The sequence below is a fragment of the Ammospiza nelsoni genome, chromosome 25 (assembly GCF_027579445.1).
Source record: "Ammospiza nelsoni isolate bAmmNel1 chromosome 25, bAmmNel1.pri, whole genome shotgun sequence".
NCBI lineage: Eukaryota > Metazoa > Chordata > Aves > Passeriformes > Passerellidae > Ammospiza > Ammospiza nelsoni.
The window spans coordinates 2,493,881-2,519,612 of record NC_080657.1 but is presented as its reverse complement, the minus strand read 5'-3'; the positions used below and the strand labels follow the sequence as shown (position 1 = coordinate 2,519,612).

General features: G+C 46.0%; 1 protein-coding gene across 1 annotated transcript in view; it reads left to right on the top strand.

The window, feature by feature from the left end:
* CSMD2 (CUB and Sushi multiple domains 2) overlaps window positions 1-25,732 on the top strand; it is a 234,388-nt gene that overhangs the window by 92,800 nt on the left and 115,856 nt on the right. The window contains exons 7-11 of the mRNA XM_059488507.1: window positions 2,222-2,299; window positions 9,583-9,670; window positions 10,876-11,000; window positions 14,521-14,642; window positions 19,649-19,752. Coding sequence (XP_059344490.1) covers window positions 2,222-2,299; window positions 9,583-9,670; window positions 10,876-11,000; window positions 14,521-14,642; window positions 19,649-19,752 — 517 coding nt within the window. The remainder of the gene's footprint in view (window positions 1-2,221; window positions 2,300-9,582; window positions 9,671-10,875; window positions 11,001-14,520; window positions 14,643-19,648; window positions 19,753-25,732) is intronic.

The window sequence follows — 25,732 nt, the reverse complement described above, 5'->3', positions numbered from 1 at the left end:
CCTCATGAATATTTTCCAGCTAAAGATTTTTTTGAAGTTCTTGCTGCTTTATTTAAAGAGAAAGCCAAAAGCTGTGAGGAAATGATGAGTGAAAAGCTGCACCCAGCATCTCCCTCAAAGCAGCACCTCAGGTGAGCTTCAAGGAGCCTCCCCCTGTCTGAGCCTCCTGCAGCAGCTGTTCCAAACAGGTTCTTTTTGAGCCCAAAAAAAAAAACCCCAGCACGATTATAAACCCCCTCTTTAGTTACATGGGTAATTCTTCTTGACAGCTTTGTCTTAGGAATGTGCTAATTTAGGGATGAAAGCCTGACAAGATGAAGAACACGGGGAAGAAGGGTTTGAAGTGGGTTTCTCCAAGGATAAGGGCTGGCTCGTCAGGAAAAGGCTCCCAGAAAGTGATTTGGACACTGAGTAATCCCAATTCCTGTTGGGTTATCCTAAATCCTCACAGTGAAGGCTCTTTCATCCCAAATCCTGCAGTGGGGGCTGGGTTATCCCAGTTCCTGTTGGAATTATCCCAGTTCCTGTTGGAATTATCCCAGTTCCTGTTGGAATTTTCCCAATTCCTGCAATGAGGGCTGGGTTATCCCAGTTCCTGTTGGAATTATCCCAATTCCTGTCAGAATTATCCCAATTCTTGTTGGGTTATCCCAATTCCTGCAGTGAGGGTTGGGTTGTCCCAATTCCTGTTCAGATTATCCCAATTCCTGTTGGGTTATCCCAGTTCCTGTTGGAATTACCCAATTCCTGTTGGTTTATCCCAATTCCTGCAGAGGAGGCTGGGTTATCCCAATTCCTGTTGGAATTATCCCAATTCCTGCAATGAGGGCTGGGTTATCCCAGTTCCTGTTGGAATTATCCCAGTTCCTGTTGGATTATCCCAAATCCTGCAGTGGAGGCTATTTTATCCCAGTTCCTGCAGATTTATCCCAAATCTGCTTGGAATTATCCTAGTTCCTGTTGGAATTATCCCAATTCCAGTTGGGTTATCCCTAATCCTGCAATGGAGACTTTTTAATCCCAGTTCCTGCAGTGAGGGCTGGGTTATTCCCATTCCTGTTGGGTTATCCCAGTTCCTGTTGGAATTATCCCAATTCTTGTTGGGTTATCCCAGTTCCTGCAGTGAGGGCTGGGTTATCCCAGTTCCTGTTGGAATTATCCCAGTTCCTCTTGTGTTATCCCAGTTCCTCTTGGAACTACCCCAGTTCCTGTTGGGTTATCCCAATTCCTGCAGTGAGTGTTGAGTTATCCCAATGCCTGATGGAATTATCCCAATTCCTATTGGGTTATCCCAAATCCTGCAATGAGGGCTGGGTTTTCCCAGTTCCTGTTGGAATTACCCCCGTTCCTTTTGGAATTACCCCAGTTCCTGTTGGGTTATCCCAATTCCTGCTCTTTTATCCCATTTCCTCACAGCAGAGGCTGTTTTCTCCCAACTCCTGCCTCTGGAAGCTGCAGTGATCCCAAATCCAGGTGTTTGTGCTGCTCCCAGATGGTTCTGCCAGGTGGGGTTTGTGTCAAACCCTGGGAGTGGAGGCAGCAGCAGCCAAATCCAGAGCAGGAAAACAAATTGCTGCTCCCTGGTGTGAGAAAAAGGATGGGGCCCTTGGAGATGGATGAATTCTTGTTCCCTTTCCTGGTTTTTCCCCTCTTCTGGTGGAATTTTGGATCAGGGAGGGAATGGTCACACTTGGGGAGGAGTCCCCCAGGTGTGGAGCTCCAGGCTGATGTTTCCCTTGGCCAATAATGGGGTTTAATTTTATTTTCTTTTTTACTGCTGTTTGTTCACACCAGCTCTGCAGTTTTTAGGTACTGAGTGCTCCCCTGGAATGGCTCTGCTGTGTAATGGGTTCATGGGATAAATTCCAGAAAAATTGGGGGAAACCAGCTCAGCATTTTCCTCTCAGCATCCTGAAGCTCCTCAGAGCTTCCCTTTTGCTTGTCTCCCATTTTTAGTGGGTTACAGAGGGGTTGAACCCCATTTTTATTTTGAAATTAAACCTCTCCAAAGCCCTAACATGGAAAACAAATCCCTCTCCAAAGCCTTAATATGGAAAAACAAACCCCTGCTGGTTTTGAGCAGTGAGGATAAGCTGATCCCAAAAGGAAGGATGCAGGATGTGGGTGATTCGCATTTTTATTTTTAAAATAAAAACTTGACAATCCCTGAAGCTCAGCTCAACTTTTCCCTCTTTTTTTCCTTTGTTTCTCACCCCTGCAGTCAAGAAGCAGATGGAGCTCAAGTCCAGAGGGGTGAAACTCATGCCCAGCAAGGACAACAACCAGAAGACATCAGTGTGTAAGTTTTTCTGGCTCTTCCTCGCTGTCTTTTTTGATAACAATCTCCTGGAACATTTCATTGGACTTTCCAGTAATCTCTAAAAGTTTGCCACTCTGAAAAGTTTGGGTGCTTTTCCCTCTTCCCTCTGCATTTCTGCATCACTTCCTTCCTCCCAGTGCTCTGGTCACAAGCATTTACTAACTCCTGGAAGGGTGCAAGGCTTGGATTTTCTGCATTTGGTTGATTCTGTGCTCCAGGTTGTGGTTTTAGGCTCCTTTTAGTGGGAAAAACAAAGAAATTTGGGGTTGGGAACGGTGTTATCGCTGTAAATAAGGAGCAGGGATAAGGAACAACCTTAAAAACAGAATATTAGAAAATTCACAGAGGCAGTCACAGCGTCTTCCTTTTTCTATTTGAGTTTTATTTCATTTTCCCTGCAGAAAAAAATCATAATTCTGGGTTTGGAATGCTGATTTTTCAGGTTGCAATGCTGATTTTTCAAGTGTAGTGCTTGGTGTGTCAGGGGCAGAGCATTGGGGTCACTGCTGTGCCTCCCTCGGGCAGGTGGAAAATATTTCAGTTTCCCATCAGGTTCTTCCCAAATCACAAGGAAAATCTGTGTTTTTTGTCCCTGAATCTTGGGCTCTTTCTAAAATGAAACAGGAGGGATCTGCCTGGGAGTTAATATTTAATGTGGATTCAAATGGGAGCAGGATGGAGCATTTTTCCTAATGGATTTTAGGGGAGAAGCTGGAATTGCTCATTTTGTTGCACAGCCCATTACCCCCATCAGAGAGGAGCATTTGCACAGCTCAGCTGGATGGATTTGTCATACAAAATTCAGAAAATGCATGGACTAGAGCAGAATTGGTGGATTTTGCATACAAAATTCAGAAAAATGCAGAGACTGGATCAGAATTGGTGGATTTTGCATACAAAATTCAGAAAAATGCAGAGACTGGATCAGAATTGGTGGATTTTGCATACAAAATTCAGAAAAATGCATGGACTGGATCAGAATCATGCCTCTGGAAGGAGAGTTTCCCTCCCAGCTCCCAGGAGAATTTTAAGGCTCTGTTTTATTGGAAGCAAAACCCAAAAAGGTAAAAAACAACCCAAAATCTCCAGAGCAGAAAACACTGGGGGGTGTGTTCAGGGGAAAAGAATTCAATTTTTAAGGGAATTATCCTTTAAAATGGAGTCCTGGCTGGGTGATACATTCCTTACCAGGAAGAATTTATTGGAATAAACATCCCAGTGCCCTTTACTGAATTGGAAAATTCCCGTGGCGGGGTGTGGAGACTGAGGGGTGTGTTTGGAGTAGGGGGATTTTGGGGGATTTTTGCCCTGGATTTTGGGGAATTTTGGGGAAAGGAGTGAAATAATTGATTTAACAAAGCATTGTGGTGTTAAAATACACAAAATTCCCATTTCTCTTTCCTGGGAATGGCTTTTGGAGCAGTTTTACCCATTTTTAATGTACCGAGGTAAGGAGGACACAGCAGCTGCATTCCCTTTCCTGCAGATCCTGCACTGCTGAGGAGGAAAAATAGGAATTCATTCTCCCTGCCTGGTTTATCCCATCCCAAGGGGCTCAGAGCTGCCAAATGGGAGCTCAGATCTTGAGGGCAGCTCAGGCTGGAAGTTGTTGAGCTGGAATAATGGGAATGGGGATGGTGGCCCCATTCCATGGTCCTTGTCACCCTCCAGCTCCTTCTCCATGCCCTGCTCTCCATCAGATCTGGATTTTCCCTATTTTTGGAGCTTTCTGCTCCCACAGGGAATTCCCAGCTGCAGAAGTGCTGATTCCCAAGGAGATGGCACCAGGAAAATCAGGTTTTTATTTTTATTTTTTGCAGTCCTTATCTGCTCTGCTCCCTGCTGGATTTGCAGGGTTGGCTGAGCCCCTCTGTGCTCCCAAACCTCCATGAGCTGAGTTTGCATCACAGATAATTCCAAAGAAATTTTCTATTCCAGAGCAATTTCCAGTTGCCCTGGCTCAAATACCAGAAATTCGGGAATTTTTGTGTCTCTTGGTATCACTTAAAGCTCTGCCACAAAATCCTAAAATTTTTAAGGCTGGAAAAGATCAAGTCCAACCTTCAAGTCCCTGTTTTATTTTTGATTATTCCTACCAGCAATATTTTATTTTCAAGTACTGTTTGCTAAAACTTGGCCTAAAATCCTCCCTGGAGGGATCCACTCTTAAATCCTGCAGGTTTTTGGGTTTGGGATTGCCTGGTCAGATTAAACCTGGTGTGTTTTGTGTGAAAATGTAGTGATGTAACAGCTGCTTGTGTTATTGCAGGGAAAAAATCCATAAAAATTCAAAATTCTATGGGGAAGTGCTGCTTGCGCTCAGTTGTAGTGGATTGTGTTTGTTTTAAATCATAATTAAGTGCTTTGTACTGCTCACCATCAGTCGAATTATTTGGAAATCTTGCTTGAATCTCTTCTGGAGGGGTGATAATACTGAGAGACAAATAAATTAGGTAGAAGAAAGAGTTTGAGATTTTAGGCCATATTTTGGAGGTTGTTTCTGGCACTGAAAGCAGAATGTAAATGTGGATATTCCAGGTCTCACAATGGGGAAATTGTGGTGGTTTGGATTTAAAAAACAGCATCCAAGTGGATTTTGTGGTGTTTGGGTGAGGCCCACCAGGAGCAGCAATGGGTGAAGGACTTGGAATTTCTGTGTGTGTCCAGATGGGTCAAAATCTGCCTTGCAAAGTCATTTTTTGGGGTGGGTTGAGCAGGTTTTAGGTCTCAAGTGTGTGGGAATTGCTGGATTTTGAGGAGAGGTTTGTGGGACAAAGAGCCACCTGAGGCCTTGTGGGTGAAGGACTGGAATTTCTAGGTGTGTCCAGCTTGGTCAAAATCTGATTTGCAACATCATTTTTTGGGGTGGGTTGAGCAGGTTTTAGGTCTTAGCCAAGTGTGTGGGAGTTTCTGGATTTTGGGGAGATGTTTGTGGGACAGAGGAGCCACCTGGGGCCTTGTGGTGGGTGAAGGACTGGAAGTTCTGTGTGTGTCCAGCTTGGTCAAAATCTACTTTTCAAAGTCATTTTTTGGGGTGGGTTGAGCAGGTTTTAGGTCTTAGCCAAGTGTGTGGGAATTTCTGGATTTTGGAAAGATGTCTGTGGGACACAGGAGCCACCTGGGACTTGGGTGAAGGACTGGAACTTCTGTGTGTGTCCAGCTCGATCAAAATCCACCTTGCAAAGTCATTTTTGGGGTGTGTTGAGCAGATTTTAGGTCTCAGCCAAGTGTGTGGGAGTTCCTTGATTTGGGGAACCATCTGGGGCCTGGGGACAAGCTGTGCTTGGCTTGGGTGGGACAGCCTGAAATGCTCGGGGAATTCTGCACTTCTGGGAGTGCTTGTGAAGCTTCATCTTCTGAGCTGTTCTGGAACATTCCCAGCTGGGAAATAAACTGGGGTTTGGAGCTTTCCTGGTGGAACATTCCCAGCTGGGAATTTGGGGTTTGGAGCTTTCCTGGTGGAACATTCCCAGCTGGGAATTTGGGGTTTGGAGATTTCCTGGTGGAACATTCCCAGCTGGGAATTTGGGGTTTGGAACATTCCCAACTGAGAAATAGGGGTTTGGAGATTTCCTGGTGGAACATTCCCAGCTGGGAATTTGGGGTTTGGAGATTTCCTGGTGGAACATTCCCAGCTGGGAATTTGGGGTTTGGAATATTCCCAGCTGGGAATTTGGGGTTCGGAATATTCCCAGCTGGGAATTTGGGGTTTGGAGCTCTCATGGTGGAACATTGCCAGCTGGGATTGGATTTTCCCAGTGTCAGGACCTGGCTGTGACCTTTTCGCTCTTGGTGTTGTTAAATTTGGGGGTGTTCAGTGTCTGGGTTGGTGTCACTGAGGTTCTGGAATAACTTCTTCCTTAATTTTTTGGGTGCTGAAGGAACTTTGGGGGTTGGAAATGCAGCAGGACCTCGTTGGGGTGAGCCCTTTTTTGGGATCTTTCCTGGAAGTTTGCATGGAATTACCCTGGTGTGACCACTCAGATTAACCCTTTAAACCATCTAATTCCTGCTGCAGTCCTTCCCATCACCTCCTTTCACTGGATTCCTCATGCTGAGAAATGTTGGGGCTTTGTCAAAGGTTTTTTTTTTTTAGGTGCTGCTTTATTTTGTAGCTCTGAAATTCAGCGAGAAATTGTCCCTTGGGAATCTGTCAGTGAAGTTTTCTTATTAAGAGAGGCAAAACTAAAGAGGATTTTAACAGTGAATTCCAGTGGCAAACTGAAGAATCAGAACTGGCTGTCACTGAATTCATGAGGAGAAAAAAATTGAAAAAATCAGGAGGATGAGGGGATGGAAAACCAATCCCATGTTGGGGGAGAGAATTCCTGAGTTTCTAATGCAGACATTGAGCAGTTCATCATAATTTTTTTCTAGCAATCTTGAAGGGTTTATTTGGGAATGGCCCAGCCCAGGTGAAACTTCGGGAAGGTGAACACAGCAAATTCTCAGCATGACAAATCCATTTTGTAACCTTTGGGCTCCTCTATTTGTGTGTGTGTACGCTCAAAACAAAAGCTAGAGAACAAAAATTTCTGTAAATTAGCAGCTCGAATATTCATCTACTCCTTTTCTTTCACTTTCTTTAAAAGAGAAATTCCCCAACTCCCAGCATATGGAGGTATCTTCCCTCAGCTTTATCTTCCCTGTTCTCTGCTTTATCTGTTCGTGTTTTTAGGTGATAATGAATCTCCACTGATGAGACATGAGCTGGGTTTGGGCCTCAGCACTGGGGTGACAAACTCTCCTCTGGGGCCTTCCTTTTCCTGGGATCTGGGATTGTTTCTCTTTGTTTTCCTGGGATTGTTTCTCTTTGTTTTCCTGGGAGCTGGGATTGTTTCTTCCCAAAATTTTGAATTCCAGGCTCCATTTTTATCTGATATGGGAATAATCATTGGGTGTGGCAGCAGTGCCCACTCTGAGGGTACAAAAGGGGGGGATTTGACCATGGGAGGAGGAATTTGCTGTGGGAATGGGATTTTTCCTTTGAGGAAGAGTTCAGGTCGTTAATTCTAAATATTGGATGGTCTTGGCTTTGTGGGTGTGGTTGTTACAGGTGTGTGTGGTCAGGGGGGTTTTTACAGAGGAAAATCAGGAATTTGAGCACTTCCTTTCACTCCCACATGCCTTTGGGACATAAATCCTCTTTGGGTTCCTCATCCTGAGGTGAATTTTCCTTGTTTTGGAGCTGTTTGTGCACAGGGTGCAGGGAAGGAACCCAAGGAGGGTGGTGTCACCTGGGGACTTCGTTCAGCCAAACTTTTCCTGTCAGAAGCTGGGAGTTGAATCCATGCGCTCTCCCTTCCTTCACTGAATTGATTCCTGATTCCTGATTTGGAATCCTCTGGGCTGGTGAAAAGTGGCAAAGCAAAGTTTGGAGTTACAGAAAATGGAGGGATGTCAAATTCTGCTTTGGTGCTGCTGATTGAGCTTTACCAGGGGTTATTGTGGTGGTGCTCACAGGGGTCCCAGGATGAGGGAAGAGATGAGAATCTTGACTCCATGTTTCAGAAGGCTGATTTATTATTTTAGGATACATATTTATTAAAAGAAAATTATATATTAAAACTTACTAAAATAATAGAAGAAAGGACTTCATCAGAAGAAAGGAAAGGGGAAAGGAAAGGAATAAAATCTTGTGACTGCTCACAGCCTCAACACAGGTGGCTGTCATTGGTCATCAAATAAAACAAATTTCACGTGCTGGGTAAACAATTCTCCAAATCACATTCCAAAGCAGCAAAACATGGAGAAGCTGAAGCTTCCCAGCTTCTCAGGAGAAAAGATCCTAACAAAAGGATTTTTCATAAAATATGTCTGTGGCAGGTTATGGACATGGAAAATGGGAAAATAATCCCTCACAGGTTGTTTTCCATGAATTCGTAGCTCTGTCACCTCTGTACCCTCCCACACACAGAGGAGGGCACCAGAGCATCCTGTGGGGACAATCCCAGCCCCATCCCTGCTCCAGCACGGTGGGAAGGGAGGAAAAATGGGTCTTAAAAAGGAAATTCCTATAAAGAACTTAAAGGGCATCAGAAGAGTGTTAGTGCTGAGGAGAAGCTGGAATATTTTTGGGATCAGCAAAATTGGGAAGCATCCTCCTTGTAGGAACAGCTGTAGCTGGGGATGCACCAGGGGTTAATTCCAAATATTGGATGGTCCTGGCTTTGTGTGTGTCCAGTGTGGGTGGATTCTCCCCATGGATTCTCCCATTCCCCCTGCAGGGCTCCAGCTGCTGAGCCATGAGAAATGGGCTGGTGTCACCTCAGTGTCACCCTCCTCCTTTGGGGCACCATGCTTGGAATAAAACTGGGATTTTCTTCCCTGTAATCCAATGCTGGACAGATGTGGGATGGAAATTGGGGTTGTTTCAGTGGTTCAGCATGTGGAATGTGGAATTTTGGGGCTGTGCTTCCTCAGGAGCCTCATCCCGTGCCATGAGCCATCAGGGAATGGAGTTTTTTGGCTGAGAAACGTGCTGTAGGTTTGGATGAGAAGAAAACCACATCCCATCGAGTTCCTGTGGCAAAATCCCCCTTTTGTCCTTTATTGCTGTGCTGGAATTCAGCCTGGAAATCAGGACTGTGCCAGGGCTGAGGGACCCCCAGGTTCCCCCACCCTGAACCCTCCTTTGCGCCTTGAGAGGGCTGGAAATGGGGAGGGTGGAGCTGGGAGCTTTCTTCAGTGCTGGCCAGCACCCCATGGATTTCATGTTTGTTGGCATCCAGGTTGCTCCATAAATTTTTCTCCATGTTCCAACTAAATGACTTGGCTTTCAAACCCTCGACTTGCATCTCCCTCTCCTTTCCCCCTCTCGTTCTGTGCTTGGTTTTTCCTTCCCTGGGATCACTCCCTGCCTTTTCATGGAGTTGTTTTCTTTCCCTGGCACGCTGGGCTGGGTTTGGAAGGCTCTGAGATCACCTTCAAGGGTGGCAGGTGGAGTTTTAATCAAACAGGCTCTGTGATTGGTGTCATTTAGCAGAATGGAAAAAATACCAAAAAATCAACTTTTTCCAGAGGTATTTCTGTAGTGGAATGGAGGGGAAACTGTGTCCCTAGCTGGCATTTCCTAGAAAACATTCAGGTGTGTAAACTGAGCAGGATATTTGTTTCCAAAGCTGTTGTTTTTGTGGAATAAAACATTGAGGTTTCTGAGCTCCCAGTTGCCATTTTTCTCGCCACATCCACCAAGCCAGCTGCTGAAAGAATTGTTCCTTTTGCTATTCTGTCTCTGTATGTGCTGTTTTTTTGCTTTGTAGTAACTCAGGTTGGTGTGTCCCAGGGACATAATTTGTGTCCAGACCCTGGGATTCCCGAGAGAGGCAAAAGGATAGGCAACGATTTTAGGTAAGAATATTTTTTGTTTTATTCTGTGCATGAGCTCCTGGGTGTGCTCTTGGTGTGGGGGGGCTCTGTTTTCTCTGTCCCCCTCCCAAAATCCTGCCCAGTTTTGGGGAACACGTGTGTAAAACCCTTCCTGTGTGTGCTGTTCCACAAAGGTCTCTTGGAGTGTTTTTATCCTTTCCCAATCCACGTTTTGTGCTGTCATCCCTCCCCTGGAAAAACCGAAACAGCCAAAAGAAAAAGTCACTTTTCAAAATAGCTCAAACCTCAGCATGGCCCTGCCCTTAGAGAATTTGAGGTGGCTGAGGTTCCTTGTCACTGAGCCTGTGTGGTGCCAGCTAATTGGGGTTTAGGAAGTTTAAACCAGAGCTGTTCCTTTCCAGTTCCCAGTTTTGCTTTGCAGGGATGCCCCAGCTGCTGGTGGCCATGGGGAGTCAATATTTCATCTGATTCTGCTGCCCAGGGTGGTTTTGCTCATGGAAAGTGTCTCTCAATCAAATCCCAGACTGTCAAATCCTCCTCAAGTCCAGCAGAGGAAAGGGAATCCCAACAGTCCCTAAATTCCACGGGATGAATTCCCAACTCTGATTGTGTCACCTCAGTGAACAAAGCTCAGTATCCAAACCACAGAACAAAGAGCAGAACTCTCAGCAGCAGTTGATAAAGATTTTTATTTCACTTTATGACAATTCTGAATGTGTCCTCTCTCAGAGCTGTGGGTGAAATTCCCACTGAAATGTTGCTAAAATTTGGGATTCCAGGAGCTGTTTTGCTCATGGAAAGTGTCTCTCTGTTAAATCCCAGTCTATCGAATTCTCCTCAAATCCAGCAAAGGAGAGAGGGCAGAAGAAAGGGAATCCCATAAAGTCCCTAAATTCCACGGGATGAATTCCCAGCTGCTGATTGTGTTACCCCAGTGAACAAAGCTCAGAATCCAAACCACAGAACAAAGAGCAGAACTCTCAGCAGTTGATAAAGAATTTTATTTCACTTTGAGAACGCTGAGCACGTCCTCTCCCAGGATGAAATTCCCACTGAAATGTCACTAAAATTTGGGATTTGGGCATCAGCACCTGGGGCAGACACAGCAGAGGGGGGGCAGAGCTGGTCCCTCCTCCCTTCCTGCTGCCTGCAGGGCCAGGGGACGGCTCTGGCCCCAAATCCTGGGGTGCAGGAGCTGGCTGATGTCCCCTGTGTCCCCTCTCCAGGCTGGGCTCCAGCATCCAGTTCTCCTGCAACGAGGGCTACGACCTGCAGGGCTCCAAGAGCATCACCTGCAAGAGAGTCAGCGACATCATCGTGGCCTGGAGCGACCACCGGCCCGTCTGTAGAGGTGAGGGCTCTGCCTGCCAGGATTTGGGGATTTTTGGGAATTCCCAGCTCCTTCCTGTCCCTTTTTCATCACCCATCCTGCCCTTGTGTCGAATCTCACAGTGATTTGGGTCGGAGGGACATTGAGGACCATCCTGTTCTTCCACTGTCCTTCCATGCTGGCCTTGGACACTCCCAGGGATCCAGGGGGAGTTTGGCTGAATTTTGGGATTTTTAGGAATTCTAGTTCCTTCCTGTTCCTTTTCCATCATCCATCCTGCCCTGCCCTCAGGTCGAATCTCAGAGTGGTTTGGGTTGGAGGGACTTTGAGGACCATCCTGCTCCTTCCACTCTCTTAGACACTCCCAGGGATCCAGAGGGAGTCTGAGGGGCTCAGCCTGCCTGGATTTGGGGGTTTTTAGGAATTTCTAGCTCCTTCCTGTCCATTTATCACCCGTCCTGCCCTTGGGTCAAATAATCCCAGAATGGTTTGGGTAGGACCGTCCTGCTCTTTCCACTGTCCCTCCAAGCTGGTCTTGGGCACTCCCAGGGATCCAGGGGCAGCCTGAGGGGGCTCAGCTTGGCAGGATTTTGGGATTTGTGGGAATTCTCAGCTCCTTCTTGTCCCTTTTCCATCACCCATCCTGCCCTCAGTCAAATAATCCCAGAATGGTTTGGGTAGGACCATCCTGCTCCTTCCATTGTCCCTCCAAGCTGGCCTTGGACACTCCCAGGGATTCAGGGGGAGTCTGAGGGGGCTCAGCCTGGCTGGATTTTGGGATTTTTATGAGTTCTAGTTCCTTCCTGCCCCTTTTCCATCACCCATCCTGCCCTCAGGTCAAATCTCAGAGTGGTTTGGGTTGGAGGGACCTTGAGGACCATCCTGCTCCTTCCATCATCCCTCCATGCTGGCCTTGGACATTCCCAGGAATTCAGAGGGAATCTGAGGGGCTCAGCTTGGCTGGATTTGGGGATTTGTGGGAATTCCCAGCTCCTCCCTGTCTGTTTCTCACCCATCCTGCCCTCAGGTCATCCTTTGGCCAGGTCAGAGAGTCCCAGAGGGATTTGGGTTGGGAGGAACCTTAAGGAAAATGTTGCTCCATGGGCAGGGAGACCTTCCCCATCCCAGGCTGGCTTTGGACACTTCCAAGGATGGGGCACCCAAATTTCTCTGGGAAATCTTCTTCAGGGCCTCCTCACCCTCACTTCAAAGCTTTTTTCAGCCTCTGTTTCTGCACCTCCTTTTCCCCTCACAGACTCCTCCGTGAATGTCCCTAAATCCCTTCCTTTCCCTCTCTCCAGAACATTCTTTTAATTTGGGAATGTCAAACCTGAGCAGGATCACCCCTCTTCCTATCCCAGGTGTTTTCTCCCCTCTCCTCCTTTTCCTGTAAGAGGAAAGACAGGAATAAAACAGGAAAAGCAGAGCTGGAGGGAGATTTTTAACTGGAAATGTGAAATTTTGGGGCTGTGCTTCCCCAGGAGCCTCATCCTGTGCCATGAGCCATCAGGGAATGGAATTTTTTTCTCATTTTTCCCATTTTGCCCTTGGCCATTTTGTTTTCATTCCCTCTCTGAAATGTCACATTGTGATATTTGTAATGCTAATAAAGAACAACTTGTAATATTTTTAATTGAATCCCTTTAAAGCTCTTTAAATCATAAATAAGGAGGGTTTTTTTCCCCAGTTCTTTTTTTCTTTAATTTCATCTGCAGATTTTTTCAGGGCTTTGGAATCTCATGTAATTCTTGAAACAAGCCTGGAATAAATGGAATCAGTGTAAGAGGATATTTGGCATAAATATGTGACACTGTAAAGGAAATTTATGGTGTCCTCCTGCAAGAGATAAGAAAGGATTTGCCAGCATTATTCTGTCTCTGTGAATCAACTTAATTTTTTTTAGCTGCTGACTTTCATATTTTGGGGTTTTTTTTTCTATTTAAAAAGTTTCAATTTTATTTCAGCTTTCTGCTGATTTTTCTCCCAGTTTGTGGCATTTTTTAAATTGGGTTTTTCTAAAATTCCAGAGTCAGTCCCACATTTTAACCCCTTGGGTTTCAATAATTTCTTAATCTCCAGTGAGAAAACTTTGGGGGAAAGTTCTCTTCCTACAGCTTGGCCAGGAGATGATTTTTTTTTTTCCAAAGGGAAAAAAAAAAAAAAACCAAAAAAACCCAAACTTTGCAGACTCCACAAATGCAAATACATCTCCAAAATTAAATCATACATTTAAATAAATAAATAAACTTCAACAATAAATTAATTTTGAGGCTCCATCACAGCAGAGAATATTTCCAGAACCAGGATGTTTTTCCTCACTTTTTTTTTGTGGAATATTTCAGCTAAATATTACATGAAAGGCATTCCACAGGCAAAATTTTCCCTGCTTAAGCACTTTTCCCAGTTTTTCCTTTACCTGAGATGTTTTGAAGATGCAGAGCTGAGTTTCCACCTTAGTTCTGAGCCCACAGAAGGAAACCAGCTGATAAATACTTAATAATGACCTAATAAATCCCGGCTGTGCAGGGTTTTGGGGGTTTGATGTGCAGGAAGAAAGGGAATGGGGTTTTTTGGGGACATCAGGAAGGAGATGTGTCATTCCTGGCCTGGATGGGGAAGGGTTTTTGTGAGGGAAAAAAGGAAATAAATCAATGTGAGCATAGAGAGTTGGGTGTTGGTCTGAGGGGAAGTGGGAACAAGGATTGATGGAATTGGGGTTTGGTGGGATCAGGGTTTGTCGGGATCATGGGTTGATGGGATTGGGGTTTATTGGGATCATATTTGGGTATGATCAGGAGTTGTTGGGATCAGGTTTGGTTGGGATCAGGGTTTGTTCGGATCCGGAATTATTGGGATCAGGTTTGGGTTGGTTCAGGAGTTGTTGGCATCAGGGTTTTATGGGTTCGGGGTTGTTGGGATCAGGGTTTGTTGGGATCATGGATTGTTGGGGAATTAGGTTTGATGGGATCGGAGGTTGTTGGGATTAGATTTGGGTGAGATCAGGGGTTGTTGGGATCTGGGTTTGATGGGATCGGGTTTGGGTGAGATCAGGGATTGATGGGATCAGGGATTGTTGGCATCAGGATTTTATGGGATCAGAAGTTGTTGGGATCACGGATTGTTGGGGATCAGGTTTGGGTGAAATCAGGGTTTGTTGGGATCAGAGGTTGATGGGATCAGAGATTGTTGGCATCAGGCATTGATGGGATCAGAGGTTTTATAGGATCAGGGTTTGATGGGATCAGGGACTATTAGGATTGGGGCTTGGTGGGATCAGTGATTGATGGGATCGGGGTTTGATGGGATCAGTGATTGATGGTGTCAAGGTCTGATGGGATCAAGGGTTGATGGCCCCACTCCTCACAGAGAAACCCCTCATTTTCACCACCGCGGTGTAAAAAAGGAGCAGTGTAGGCCGCGAAAACACCAACTTCTCCATTCTTTCCCCCTCTTCCCTTTTCCACCTCCTCCCGCCTCCATCCCAAGCTCATCCCTCCTCCTGCCCCCCAGCAGTGCTGAGTGTCCCTGTTTGTGTCCCCAGCCAGGATGTGTGACACGTACCTGCGCGGGCCCAGTGGCGTCATCACGTCCCCCAACTACCCCGTGCAGTACGACAACAACGCCTACTGTGTGTGGGTCATCACCGCCCTCAACCCCGCCAAGGTGAGCTGGGGGGCTTGGCCTGGACAGACGGACACTCAGGGGTCACCTCGTCACCCTGCACAACCCCTGAGTGAGGAACCACTGAGGGAGCTGGGGGGGCTTGGCCTGGACAGACGGACACTCAGGGGTCACCTCGTCACCCTGCACAACCCCTGAGTGAGGAACCACTGAGGGAGCTGGGGGGGCATGGCCTGGACACTCAGGGGTCACCTCGTCACCCTCCAAAGCTCCTGGAAGGTGGCTGTGCTTCTGGGCCCTCAGCTTGCGAAGGATGTTGGGAGCTCATCCAGAGAGGCTGGGAGCACAAACCCTGTGAGGAACCACTGAGGGACAAAAGGAGGCTCAGGTGTCACCTCATCACCCTTCACAACCCCTGAAAGGTGGCTCTGCTTCTGGGCCCTCAGCTTGGAAAGAATTTTGGGACTTGAGCTGATCTAGAGGGGCTGGGAGCACAAACCCTGTGAGGAACCATTGAGGGAGGTGGGGATGTTTGTCCTGCACAAAAGGACACAAAAGGACTCAGGGGTCACCTCATCACCCTCATCACCCTCCTGAAAGGTGCCTGTGCTTCTGGACCTTCGATTTGGGAAGGATTTTGGGATTTCTGAGCCCATCCAGAGGGGCTGGAAACACAAACCCTGTGAGGAACCACTGAGGGACAAAAGGAGGCTCAGGGGTGCCCTCATCACTCTCTGCAGCTCCTGAAAGGTGTCTGTGCTCCTGGGCCCTCTGTTTGGGAAGGATTTTGGAACTCTTGAGCTGATCGAGAGGGGCTGGGAACACAAACCCTGTGAGGAACCACTGAGGGAGTTGGGGGTGTTTGTCCTGGACAAAAGGAGACTCAGGGGTGCCCTCATCACCCTCCTGAAAGGTGCCTGTGCTTCTGGGCCCTCAGTTTGGGAGGAATGTTGGGATTCTTGAGCTCATCCAGAGGGGCTGGGAACACAAACCCTTTGAGGAACCACTGAGGGAGCTCAGCCTGGACAAAGGGACACTCAGGGGTGACCTCATTACCCTCCACAACCCCTGAAAGGTGGCTGTGCTTCCAGACAATTCCAGACACCTCCAAACTCATCCAGACAAATCCAGACCCCTCCAAGCACATCCAAACACATCCAGAAACATCCAGACACTTCCAAACGCATCCAGACCTCTCCAAACATATCCAGACATTTTCAAACTCATCCAGACACTTCCAAACTCATCCAGACAATTCCAGACACCTGCAGGCCCTTCCAAACACTTCCAGACACATCCAGAAACATCCAGACACTTCCAAACGCATCCAGACCTCTCCAAACATATCCAGACATTTTCAAACTCATCCAGACACTTCCAGACACACCCAGATGCTTCCAAATATTCCAGACACATCCAAGCACATCCAGGAACATCCAGACAAATCCAGACACCTCCAAACATATCCATGCACATCCAGATGCAGACAATTCCAGACATCTCCAAACTCATCCAGATACTTCCAAACTCATCCAAACCCCTCCAAACTCATCCAGACCCCTCCAGACACATCCAGACTCCTCCACTATCCAAGGTTGCTCCAAGCCCTCTCCACCTTGGCCCTGGACACTTCCAGGGTTCTACGTTTTCCAGCCCCTCCTCACCCTCACATGTGGGTTTTTTCAGCCCCCCAGGCTCAGTTTCTGTCCCCACACAGACTCTTCCTCATATTTCCCCAGCTGTCCTGAAATCCCTGCCCTTCCCTCCCTGCTGAAGGCTCGTTTAGTTCAGGGTTGTAATTAAAAGTGAGTGTAATTACTTGCAATCTAAGCCCCTTTGATATCTGGTGTGGGGAGGTGCCCAGCTCATCAGGGCAGGGAGGCTGTGCCAGGAATGCTGATTTTTTCCAATTTTTTCCCCTTTATCCAGCAGGATTTCAGCCCCCAAGGGCAGAGGAGTGAGGTTTGGGTCTATCTCATGCTATTTATGCAGTATTGTGAATTTATTGACATTTTTGCACTGGTTTAAATTTAAATATGAGCCCTGGCTCTCCTTGTAATGGGGTGAGACTGGAAAAAGCTGTGAGGGCACCAAACACTCAATTCCCATTGCCAGGGGAAAATGGACGGGGATTGATCATTCCCAGGCCAGGGCAGTCACACATGTACAGAAATGAGATGGAAATTGGTCAAATCCATCCATTTTCAGATTTCCCAACAAGGAACTGCAGGTTCTGCTCTGTCATCCACAGAACTATGGAAATCTGTCAGCTGTGAGAGGAGATCCCTTTGCCTTTGAAATGATAAATAGCTTTAATTAATTCAATTAATGTCAATTTTTGAAGGATTTTTTGAGGTGTTTGAGTGTTTCAGTGTTGTTTACAGGGAGGGAAAACCTAAAGCAGGGAAGAAAAGCAGCAAATCCTTTAGGAAGTCCACAACTCTCCCTGCTTTCCTAAATCTTAAAAAAGATTGGAATTGGTCAAATCCATTCATTTTAAGATTTCCCAGCTTGGATCAGATATTCCACAGCCCAAGGAACTGCAGGTTCTGCTCTGTCATACACTGAAATATGGAAATTTTTGAGCTGTGAGAGGAGATCCCATTGCCTTTGCCTTTGAAATGATAAACAGCTTTAATTAATTCAATTAATGTCAGGTTTTGAGGGATTTTTCTTGGGTTTAGGTGTTTCAGTGTTGTTTACAGGGAGGGAAAACCTCTCCTGAAGCAGGGAAGAAAAAAAAAAGCAACTCCTGTGGGAAGGCCACAGCTCTCCCTGCTTTCCTAAATCTTAAAAAAGATTGGAATTGGTCAAATCCATCAATTTTAGGATTTCCCAACAAGGAGCTGCAGGTTCTGCTCCATCATCCACAGAAATATGGAAATTTGTCAGCTGGAAGAGGAGATCCCATTGCCTTTGAAATGATAAATAGCTTTAATTAATTCAATTCATGTCACTTTTTGAAGGGATTCTTTTGGTTTTAGGTGTTTCATGGTGGAAACTTTAATTTCCAGGTTGGGAGAAGCTCTCCTGGAGCAGGGAGGGTTGGGAGGAAAGCACCAAATCCTTTGGGAAGGTCACCCTGCTTGTCCCTCAGGGATGATCCCAGCATTTCCTGCCTGAGGGAAGGATTGGGGATGAATTACTTCCAATAATTCCCATAAAATACTTGGAAATAATATTTTGTAATTTTTTTTTTTGTAATCTTTTCATGGTCTCAGTGGTTTTTTGATCAGCTCCTGTTCCATGGAGCTTTGGAAGAAGCAGGGAGCTGAATTTAGGAATTATTTGCAAGTCTTCTGCTCTATATTTGTTTAAAAAAGAGCCTGAGACCCACTGAGCCCCAAAATCCCCTCCAAATTTACAATTTTCCCCTCAAAATTGGGAATTTTGCATCCACAGGGCTGAGGCCTCCTCATTGACAAATTGGGATTTTTTTCCTCTGCAGAGTGGGAACATCAGAACCTCTTTTGGGAATATTCAGGTTTTTTTTTAGCTGAGCCCTGGTGCTTTGGGAATTAATTCCAACCACAGTGGGGAAAAGAAATCTCTGGGGAGCTGAGAAATGCATATGATAATTGGGAAATTTGCATAAAAGTTATTTCTGGCCTTTTTTTTTTGACATAATGGATGTTGCTGGTTGAGGTTTCTCCTGGGGTTATTCCCAAAAAAAGCCGCGTCCAAGCTGATGGAGGGAGAAGGGGATGATTTATCCCAAAATGAGGGGGAAATTCTGGAGCCTGAGGGGCAGGGAAATGAGGAATGAGCTTGGAAAGCTTCAGGTTACAGCTGCTGGAGTGAATTATTGTGGATTTTTCTCCTCAAAATGTGACTGAACTTCCAATCGCTTTGCAATCAGGAGTTTCATCCCATTTTCCCATTTTCCTGGCTTTGCTGTCACTTTAGCAGTTCCAGTTTTGGGGGTGCTGGTGGCTCTCTGCTCTTTAACAAATCATAAAATAATTAAATTAAATTAATTACATTTCCAACTTTCAGAGAAAAAAATTCCAAAACTCAGGAAAATGGGTAAATAAATACAATATTTTAAAAAAGCCAAACAGGAAATGGGGAAATAAATACAATATTCAACACAAAAAACAAACCAGGAAATGGGTAAATAAATACAATGGGTAAATAAATACAATATTAAAAAAAAACAAACCAGGAAAATGTGTAAATAAATACAATATTTAAAAAAACAAACCAGGAAAATGGGTTAATAAACACAATATTTAAAAAAACAAACCAGGAAAATGGGTAAATAAATACAGTGGGTAAATAAACACAATATTTAAAAAAAACAAACCAGAAAAATGGGTAAACAAACACAATATTAAAAAAAAAAACAAAATGGAAAATAGGTAAATAAATACAATGTTAGAAAAACTAACAGGAAAATGGGTAAATAAATACAGTATTTAAAAAACCAGGAAAATGGGTAAATAAATACAGTATTTTAAAAAAACTCAGAAAAGTGGGTAAATAAGTACAATATTTTTTAAAAAAAAAACAGGAAAATAGATAAATAAGTACAATATTAAAAAACCCCAAAAAACAAACAGGAAAATGGGTAAATAAATACAATATATATTAAAAAAAGGAAAATGGGTGAATAAGTACAATATAAAAAAAGAACAGGAAAATGGGTAAATAAATACAATATTCAAAAAAAGAAAAAGGAAAATAGGTAAATAAATACAATGGGTAAATAAATACAAGCTTGTAAAGCTTCAGGTTAGAACTGCACGAGCTGCTGTTCTGTTACTTCAGCAGATCCAGGTTTGGGGTGCTGGTGGCTCCCTGGCTCTTTAACAAAAATCATCAATAAATATAAATCATTAAAAAATTCAATTAAATTAATTACATTTCCAGTTTTCAGAGAAAAAAAAAAAAAACAACAAAAAAAAAACTAACAAAAAACCAAGAAAAACCACCCAACTTTTGGGGATGTTTTGGAGATTTCGATGCTCTTGGAAGCTGTTGCGGGATCCACGAGCAGGGCTTGGTGTTAATTGATGAATTAATTATGTTAATTGTGTTTGTGGCAGGTGATTAAACTCACCTTCGAGGAATTCGAGCTGGAGAGAGGCTACGACACCCTGACAGTGGGGGACGGAGGCCAGGTCGGAGACCAGAAATCCGTGCTCTATGTGTGAGTACCAGCTCCTCAATTCCCTTGGTGGGAATGCATCTGGCCAGGTGGGGCTGAGTGGGTTTGGGGCTGGTTGTCACTTTTGGAACAGAAAATTGGATTTCCCTCAATTGTTCCCTCTGAGCTTTATGTGTGAGTAGCAGAATGCACCTGGCCAGGTGGGACTGAGGCTTTAGGATGCAGAGATCCAGTGGGTTTTGGGTCTGGTTGTCACTTTTGGGACAGAAAATTGGATTTTCTTAAATTGTTTTCTCTGAGCTTTATGTGTGAGTAGCAGAATGCACCTGGCCAGGTGGGGCTGAGGGTTTAGGATGCAGGGATCCAGTGGGTTTTGGGGCTGGTTGTCACTTTGGGGACAGAAAATTGGATTTCCCTCAATTGTTCCCTCTGAGCTTTATGTGTGAGTAGCTGAATGCACCTGGCCAGATGAGGCTGAGGCTTTAGGATGCAGGGATCCAGTGGGTTTGGGGCTGGTTGTCACTTTTGGGACAGAAAATTGGATTTTCTTAAATTGTTTTCTCTGAGCTTTATGTGTGAGTAGCAGAATGCACCTGGCCAGGTGGGGCTGAGGGTTTAGGATGCAGAGATCCAGTGGGTTTGGGCTGGTTGTCACTTTGGGGACAGGAAATTGGATTTCCTTAAATTGTTCCCTCTGAGCTTTATGTGTCAGTAGCAGAATGCACCTGGCCAGGTGGGGCTGAGGGTTTAGGATGCAGAGATCCAGTGGGTTTGGGTCTGGTTGTCACTTTGGGGACAAAAAATTGGATTTCCTTAATTGTTCCCTCTGAGCTTTATGTGTGAGTAGCAGAATGCACCTGGCCAGGTGGGGCTGAGGGTTTAGGATGCAGGGGTCCAGTGGGTTTGGGTCTGGTTGTCACTTTTGGGGACAGAAAATTGGATTTCCTTAATTGTTCCCTCTGAGCTTTATGTGTGAGTAGCAGAATGCACCTGGCCAGGTGGGGCTGAGGGTTTAGGATGCAGGGATCCAGTGGGTTTTGGGTCTGGTTGTCACTTTTGGGACAGAAAATTGGATTTCCTTAAATTGTTTTCTCTGAGCTTTATGTGTCAGTAGCAGAATGCACCTGGCCAGGTGGGGCTGAGGGTTTAGGATGCAGAGATCCAGTGGGTTTTGGGGCTGGTTGTCACTTTTGGGGACAGAAAATTGGATTTCCTTAATTGTTCCCTCTGAGCTTTATGTATGAGTAGCAGAATGCACCTGGCCAGGTGGGGCTGAGGGTTTAGGATGCCGGGATCCAGTGGGTTTGGGGCTGGTTGTCACTTTTGGGACAGAAAATTGGATTTTCTTAAATTGTTTTCTCTGAGCTTTATGTGTGAGTAGCAGAATGCACCTGGCCAGGTGGGGCTGAGGGTTTAGGATGCAGAGATCCAGTGGGTTTGGGTCTGGTTGTCACTTTGGGGACAAAAAATTGGATTTCCTTAATTGTTCCCTCTGAGCTTTATGTGTGAGTAGCTGAATGCACCTGGCCAGGTGGAGCTGAGGGTTTAGGATGCCGGGATCCAGTGGGTTTGGCGCTGTTTGTCACTTTTGGGACAGAAAATTGGATTTTCTTAAATTGTTTTCTCTGAGCTTTATGTGTGAGTAGCAGAATGCACCTGGCCAGATGAGGCTGAGGCTTTAGGATGCAGGGATCCAGTGGGTTTGGGGCTGGTTGTCACTTTTTAAGGAAATCCAATTTTCTGTCCCAATTGTTCCCTCTGAGCTTTATGTATGAGTAGCAGAATGCACCTGGCCAGGTGGGGCTGAGGGTTTAGGATGCCGGGATCCAGTGGGTTTGGCGCTGTTTGTCACTTTTGGGACAGAAAATTGGATTTTCTTAAATTGTTTTCTCTGAGCTTTATGTGTGAGTAGCAGAATGCACCTGGCCAGGTGGGGCTGAGGGTTTAGGATGCAGGGATCCAGTGGGTTTTGGGGCTGGTTGTCACTTTGGGAACAGAAATTTGTCCCATCTGTGCTTTATGTGTGAGTACCAATTCCCCAGTTCCCTCCTGCAGGAATGCACCTGGTCAGGAGAGGTTGTGGACTTGGCAGGCAGGGATCTGGTGGTTTTAGGGCTTTCTTTTTTTAGTGGTTTTCTGTCACTTTGGGGACAGAAAATTGTCCCATCTGTGCTATATGTGTGAGTTCCAATACCCCAGTTTTCTTCTGAGGGAATGTACCTGGCCAGGTGCAGCTGAGGGCTTGGCACACAGGGATCCAGTGGTTTTAGGGCTTTTTTTAGTGTTTGTTTTTTTTGTCACTTTGGGGACAGAAAATTTTCTTTTCTGTGCTTTACGTGTGAAAACCAATTCCCCAATTTTTGCCTGTGGGAATGCACCTGGCCAGATGAGGTTGTGGGCTTGGGATGCAGGGATCCAGTTTTAGGAGTTTTTTTAAGTGGTTTTCTGTCACTTTGGGGACAGAAAATTGTCCCCTCTGTGCTTTATATGTGACTACCAGTTCCCCAATTCTGTCCTGCAGGAATGCACCTGGCCAGGTGGTGCTGATGCAAATTTGGAATATCTGTGGCTGAGCAAGGTGCAGTGCCTGGAATCTTTTCCCAGGAAATTTTCAGTAAATTCCTCCTGCTAATCCTTCCAGGGATATATATATTTTTTTAATAATCTGGGAGGATTAATTGAAAAGTAATGAAATGGAAGAGAGCTGTGAAGACTACAGTGCTAATTAACGTGCTTGAAAACCCATGGATCACTTTTTCCAGAGTTTTCTGCCCACTCTTAGCTGGATTATTCAGGAATAATACCTGGATACAAAGTGAGGTTTCTTTGGGAGAATCAAAATGCAGCAACTCCTGTCAAAGGCAATAATTCCAATTTTTTTCCTTGGCTGTTGAGGAGCTCAGCCCTGCTGCCTTCCCAGTCAAGGAATGCACTTGAGGGGAGATGCAGAGCAGCAAATTCCACCCCAAACTGAGCTGGGAAGGATTCTTTTCCAGGCTCATTCCCAAATGAAAATGGGAGCAGAGCAGATTTTCAGGCTGTAGGAATTTAATTTTCTGAATTAACAAGCACCCAAATCAATCCTCCACCCCAGCTTGTTAAAAGTGGGGTGGCAAAGGATACAGAAAGCTTTGAAGCTCCTTTTCCTGGTGTTTTTTTTTCCTCTTGGAGTTTTCCTCATTCCTGCCTGGCTGCTGCTTCAGTAAATAAACTGAGAATCAACAATAACACTCCTGAACATCTCTGGGATGCAAAGCAGGCACTAAAACAAGATCACGTCTTCATTTAACAGCACCCTGAGATCAATAAAATCCTGCTGCAGGTCAGGGAAATCGGGGCAGAGCTTGGCTGGGATTGTGATTGCAGGAAAAACAAAACAAAAACCACTCCAGGTTCGAGAGGCTGGGCATGGTGTCCCTGTCCCTGGGGCCTGTGAGGGACAGGGACAGGGCCTGGATGGGCAGGACAGGTTCTGTGATGCCCAGGGTGGCCCCATTTCCCTGAGATCCCTGCCCTGGAGAGGAGCTGGCACTTGGCAGGGAGCAGAGTTAATGTCACCCGCACTGGGAGGTGACACAGAATCCTGGGATGGTTTGGGGTAGAAGGACCTTAAAGCTCATCCAGCCATGACAGGGACACTTTCCACTGTCCCAGGGTGCTCCAAGCCTGTCCAGCCTGGCCTTGGGCACTGCCAGGGATCCAGGGGCAGCCACAGCTGCTCTGGGCACCCTGTGCCAGGGCCTGCCCACCCTCACAGCCAGGAATTCCTCCCCCAAATCCTACAAAATTCTCCCTTTTTCCAGTTAGAAGCCATTCCCCTTTTCCTGGCACTGTAGTTCTGGTGCTGAGTCCCTCTCCAGCTCTCCTGGCACGAGCTGTGAGGGCTCCACTCAACCTTTCCTTCTCCAGGCTGAACATTCCCAGCCTGGATCCTGTCCCTTTATCAGCCTCACATCTCTCCTCTGGCAGGAGCAATTTCCCCCCAAAATCTCACCCAATTCTCCCCTTTTGAATTCATTCCCCCTTGTCCTGGCACTGCAGTTCCTGGTTGCTGTGAGGGCTCCACTGATCTTTCCTTCTCCAGGCTGAACATTCCCAACTCTCCCAACCTGGATCACATCTCTCCTCTGGCAGGAGCAATTTCTTCCCAAAATCCCACCCAATTCTCCCCTTTTCCCGTTTGAATTAATTCCCCCTTTTCCTGGCACTGCAGTTCTGGTGCTGAGTCCCTCTCCAGCTCTCCTGACAGCTGCTCTGAGGGCTCCACTGAACATTCCCTAATCCAGGCTGAGCATTCCCAACTTTCCCAACCTGGATCACATCCCTCCTCTGGCAGGAGCAATTTCTCCCCAAAATCCCACCCAATTCTCCAATTTTCCACTTCGAGTTCATTCCCCCTTGTCCTGGCGCTGCAGTTCTGGTGCTGAGTCCCTCTCCAGCTCTCCTGACAGGAGCTCTGTCTCACTCTTCCCTTCTCCAGGCTGAACATTCCCAACATTCCGAGCCTGGCTCCTGTCCCTTTATCAGCCTCACATCCCTCTGCTCCAGCAATTCCCTGTCCCCTTCTGCTGAGTTTACTTTTATCCAGGAGCCTTTCAAGTGCTGCTGTTGTAGCTGGGACCAGACCCAACCCAGAGCTGAACACATCAATTGGGATTTATTTAAACCCTGCAGAAAAGATAAAAAAATAAAACCCTCTCACCCCTCTCCACTTGCTGTTAATTTCTGAATTTCTCGCAGATAATACCTGAGCAGAAACAGGATAATCACAACATTAAACACAGGCAACACAAGAGCCCTGCTCCTGGAATAATCATCCCACCCACACAAACGCTGCTCCTGGGAAGGGAGGCAGGAGCTGAGCTCCATCTGCCTGTGCCAAAGATGCTCCTGTGGGTGGGGGATAAAGCTCTGAAGCTGTGCTGAGGTGATTAATCCCAGAGGCTGAATGAGCCTCGTTAATAGGGGGAGATCAGTGACATTTCCCTCAATTTCAGCCCTCCTGGGAGGATGCTGAGGGGAAGGCAGAGCCCTGATCCTGCTGGGATTAGTGGCACTTCTCAGGGGCTCAGGGGTGTTCTGCACGTTTGGATTCTCAAAGGCTCACAGGGTTTTCAGCCCATTTGGGGCTCCTGCTGGTGACGAGGTCTCTGCTGTTGAGATGACCCCAAGGTGTTAGAAAGTCTCTTTTTCCCAGCCCTGAGACCCAAGAAGAAGTCAGGATTCCTTGGTTCTCCTTCTCAAGGTTGTTTATTTTTCCTTATCTGTCTGGCAGGTCAGGTTGTGGCACACTGACCACCCTTGGGGTGGTGTTAACTTTTTATACTAAGAACTACATGTACTTTATTTACAATATTTTTCCAATACCTATCACCTATGTTAGACAGTGAGCTTCTACCTTAAACCAATCTAAAAGTGCCACCATCACAGCAGAAGATTGAGGCCAAGAAGAAGAAGGACAGATCACACCCAGATTCCTCCATCTTGCCTCTTGAACCCCCATTCTAAAAACTGCAAAATTCTACTTTTTCACCTGGTGATAAATTTGCTATCCTTCTACTCAAACTCTTGTGGCTTTTAAATCTTCACACAAAGTTGGTAATTGTTTCCATGGGTTAAAATCAAAGGCACTGTGGGTTTTGATTCCGTGCCAAGGTCTCTGAGCCCCCTTCCAGGGTCTGGAATATCCCAGGGCAGCCAGAGGAATGTTCTGGATTCTGGCACTCTGGGTGCTTTTTTTCCTTTCCTAGAAACTTCTCTCAGGGCAGCAATGGAGCAGGGAATGGATGGAAAGTCATTTTCTGTGCTCCTGCAAACTGCTGCGAGGGCAGTTCAGGGGATTCAGTCACTCAGGGCTCACTTTGGCTCCTGGGAATTTGATTTCTTTGCTGATGTTTTGCCTCAGCGAGCAGGGAAACGATTCCTTTGGCTGCTGGGTGATCTGATCCAACAACAGCAGGGAATTGTAATTATTGCACTGAGGGTGGTGGGGCAAGACTGAACATGGAAGGATTTTCACCAG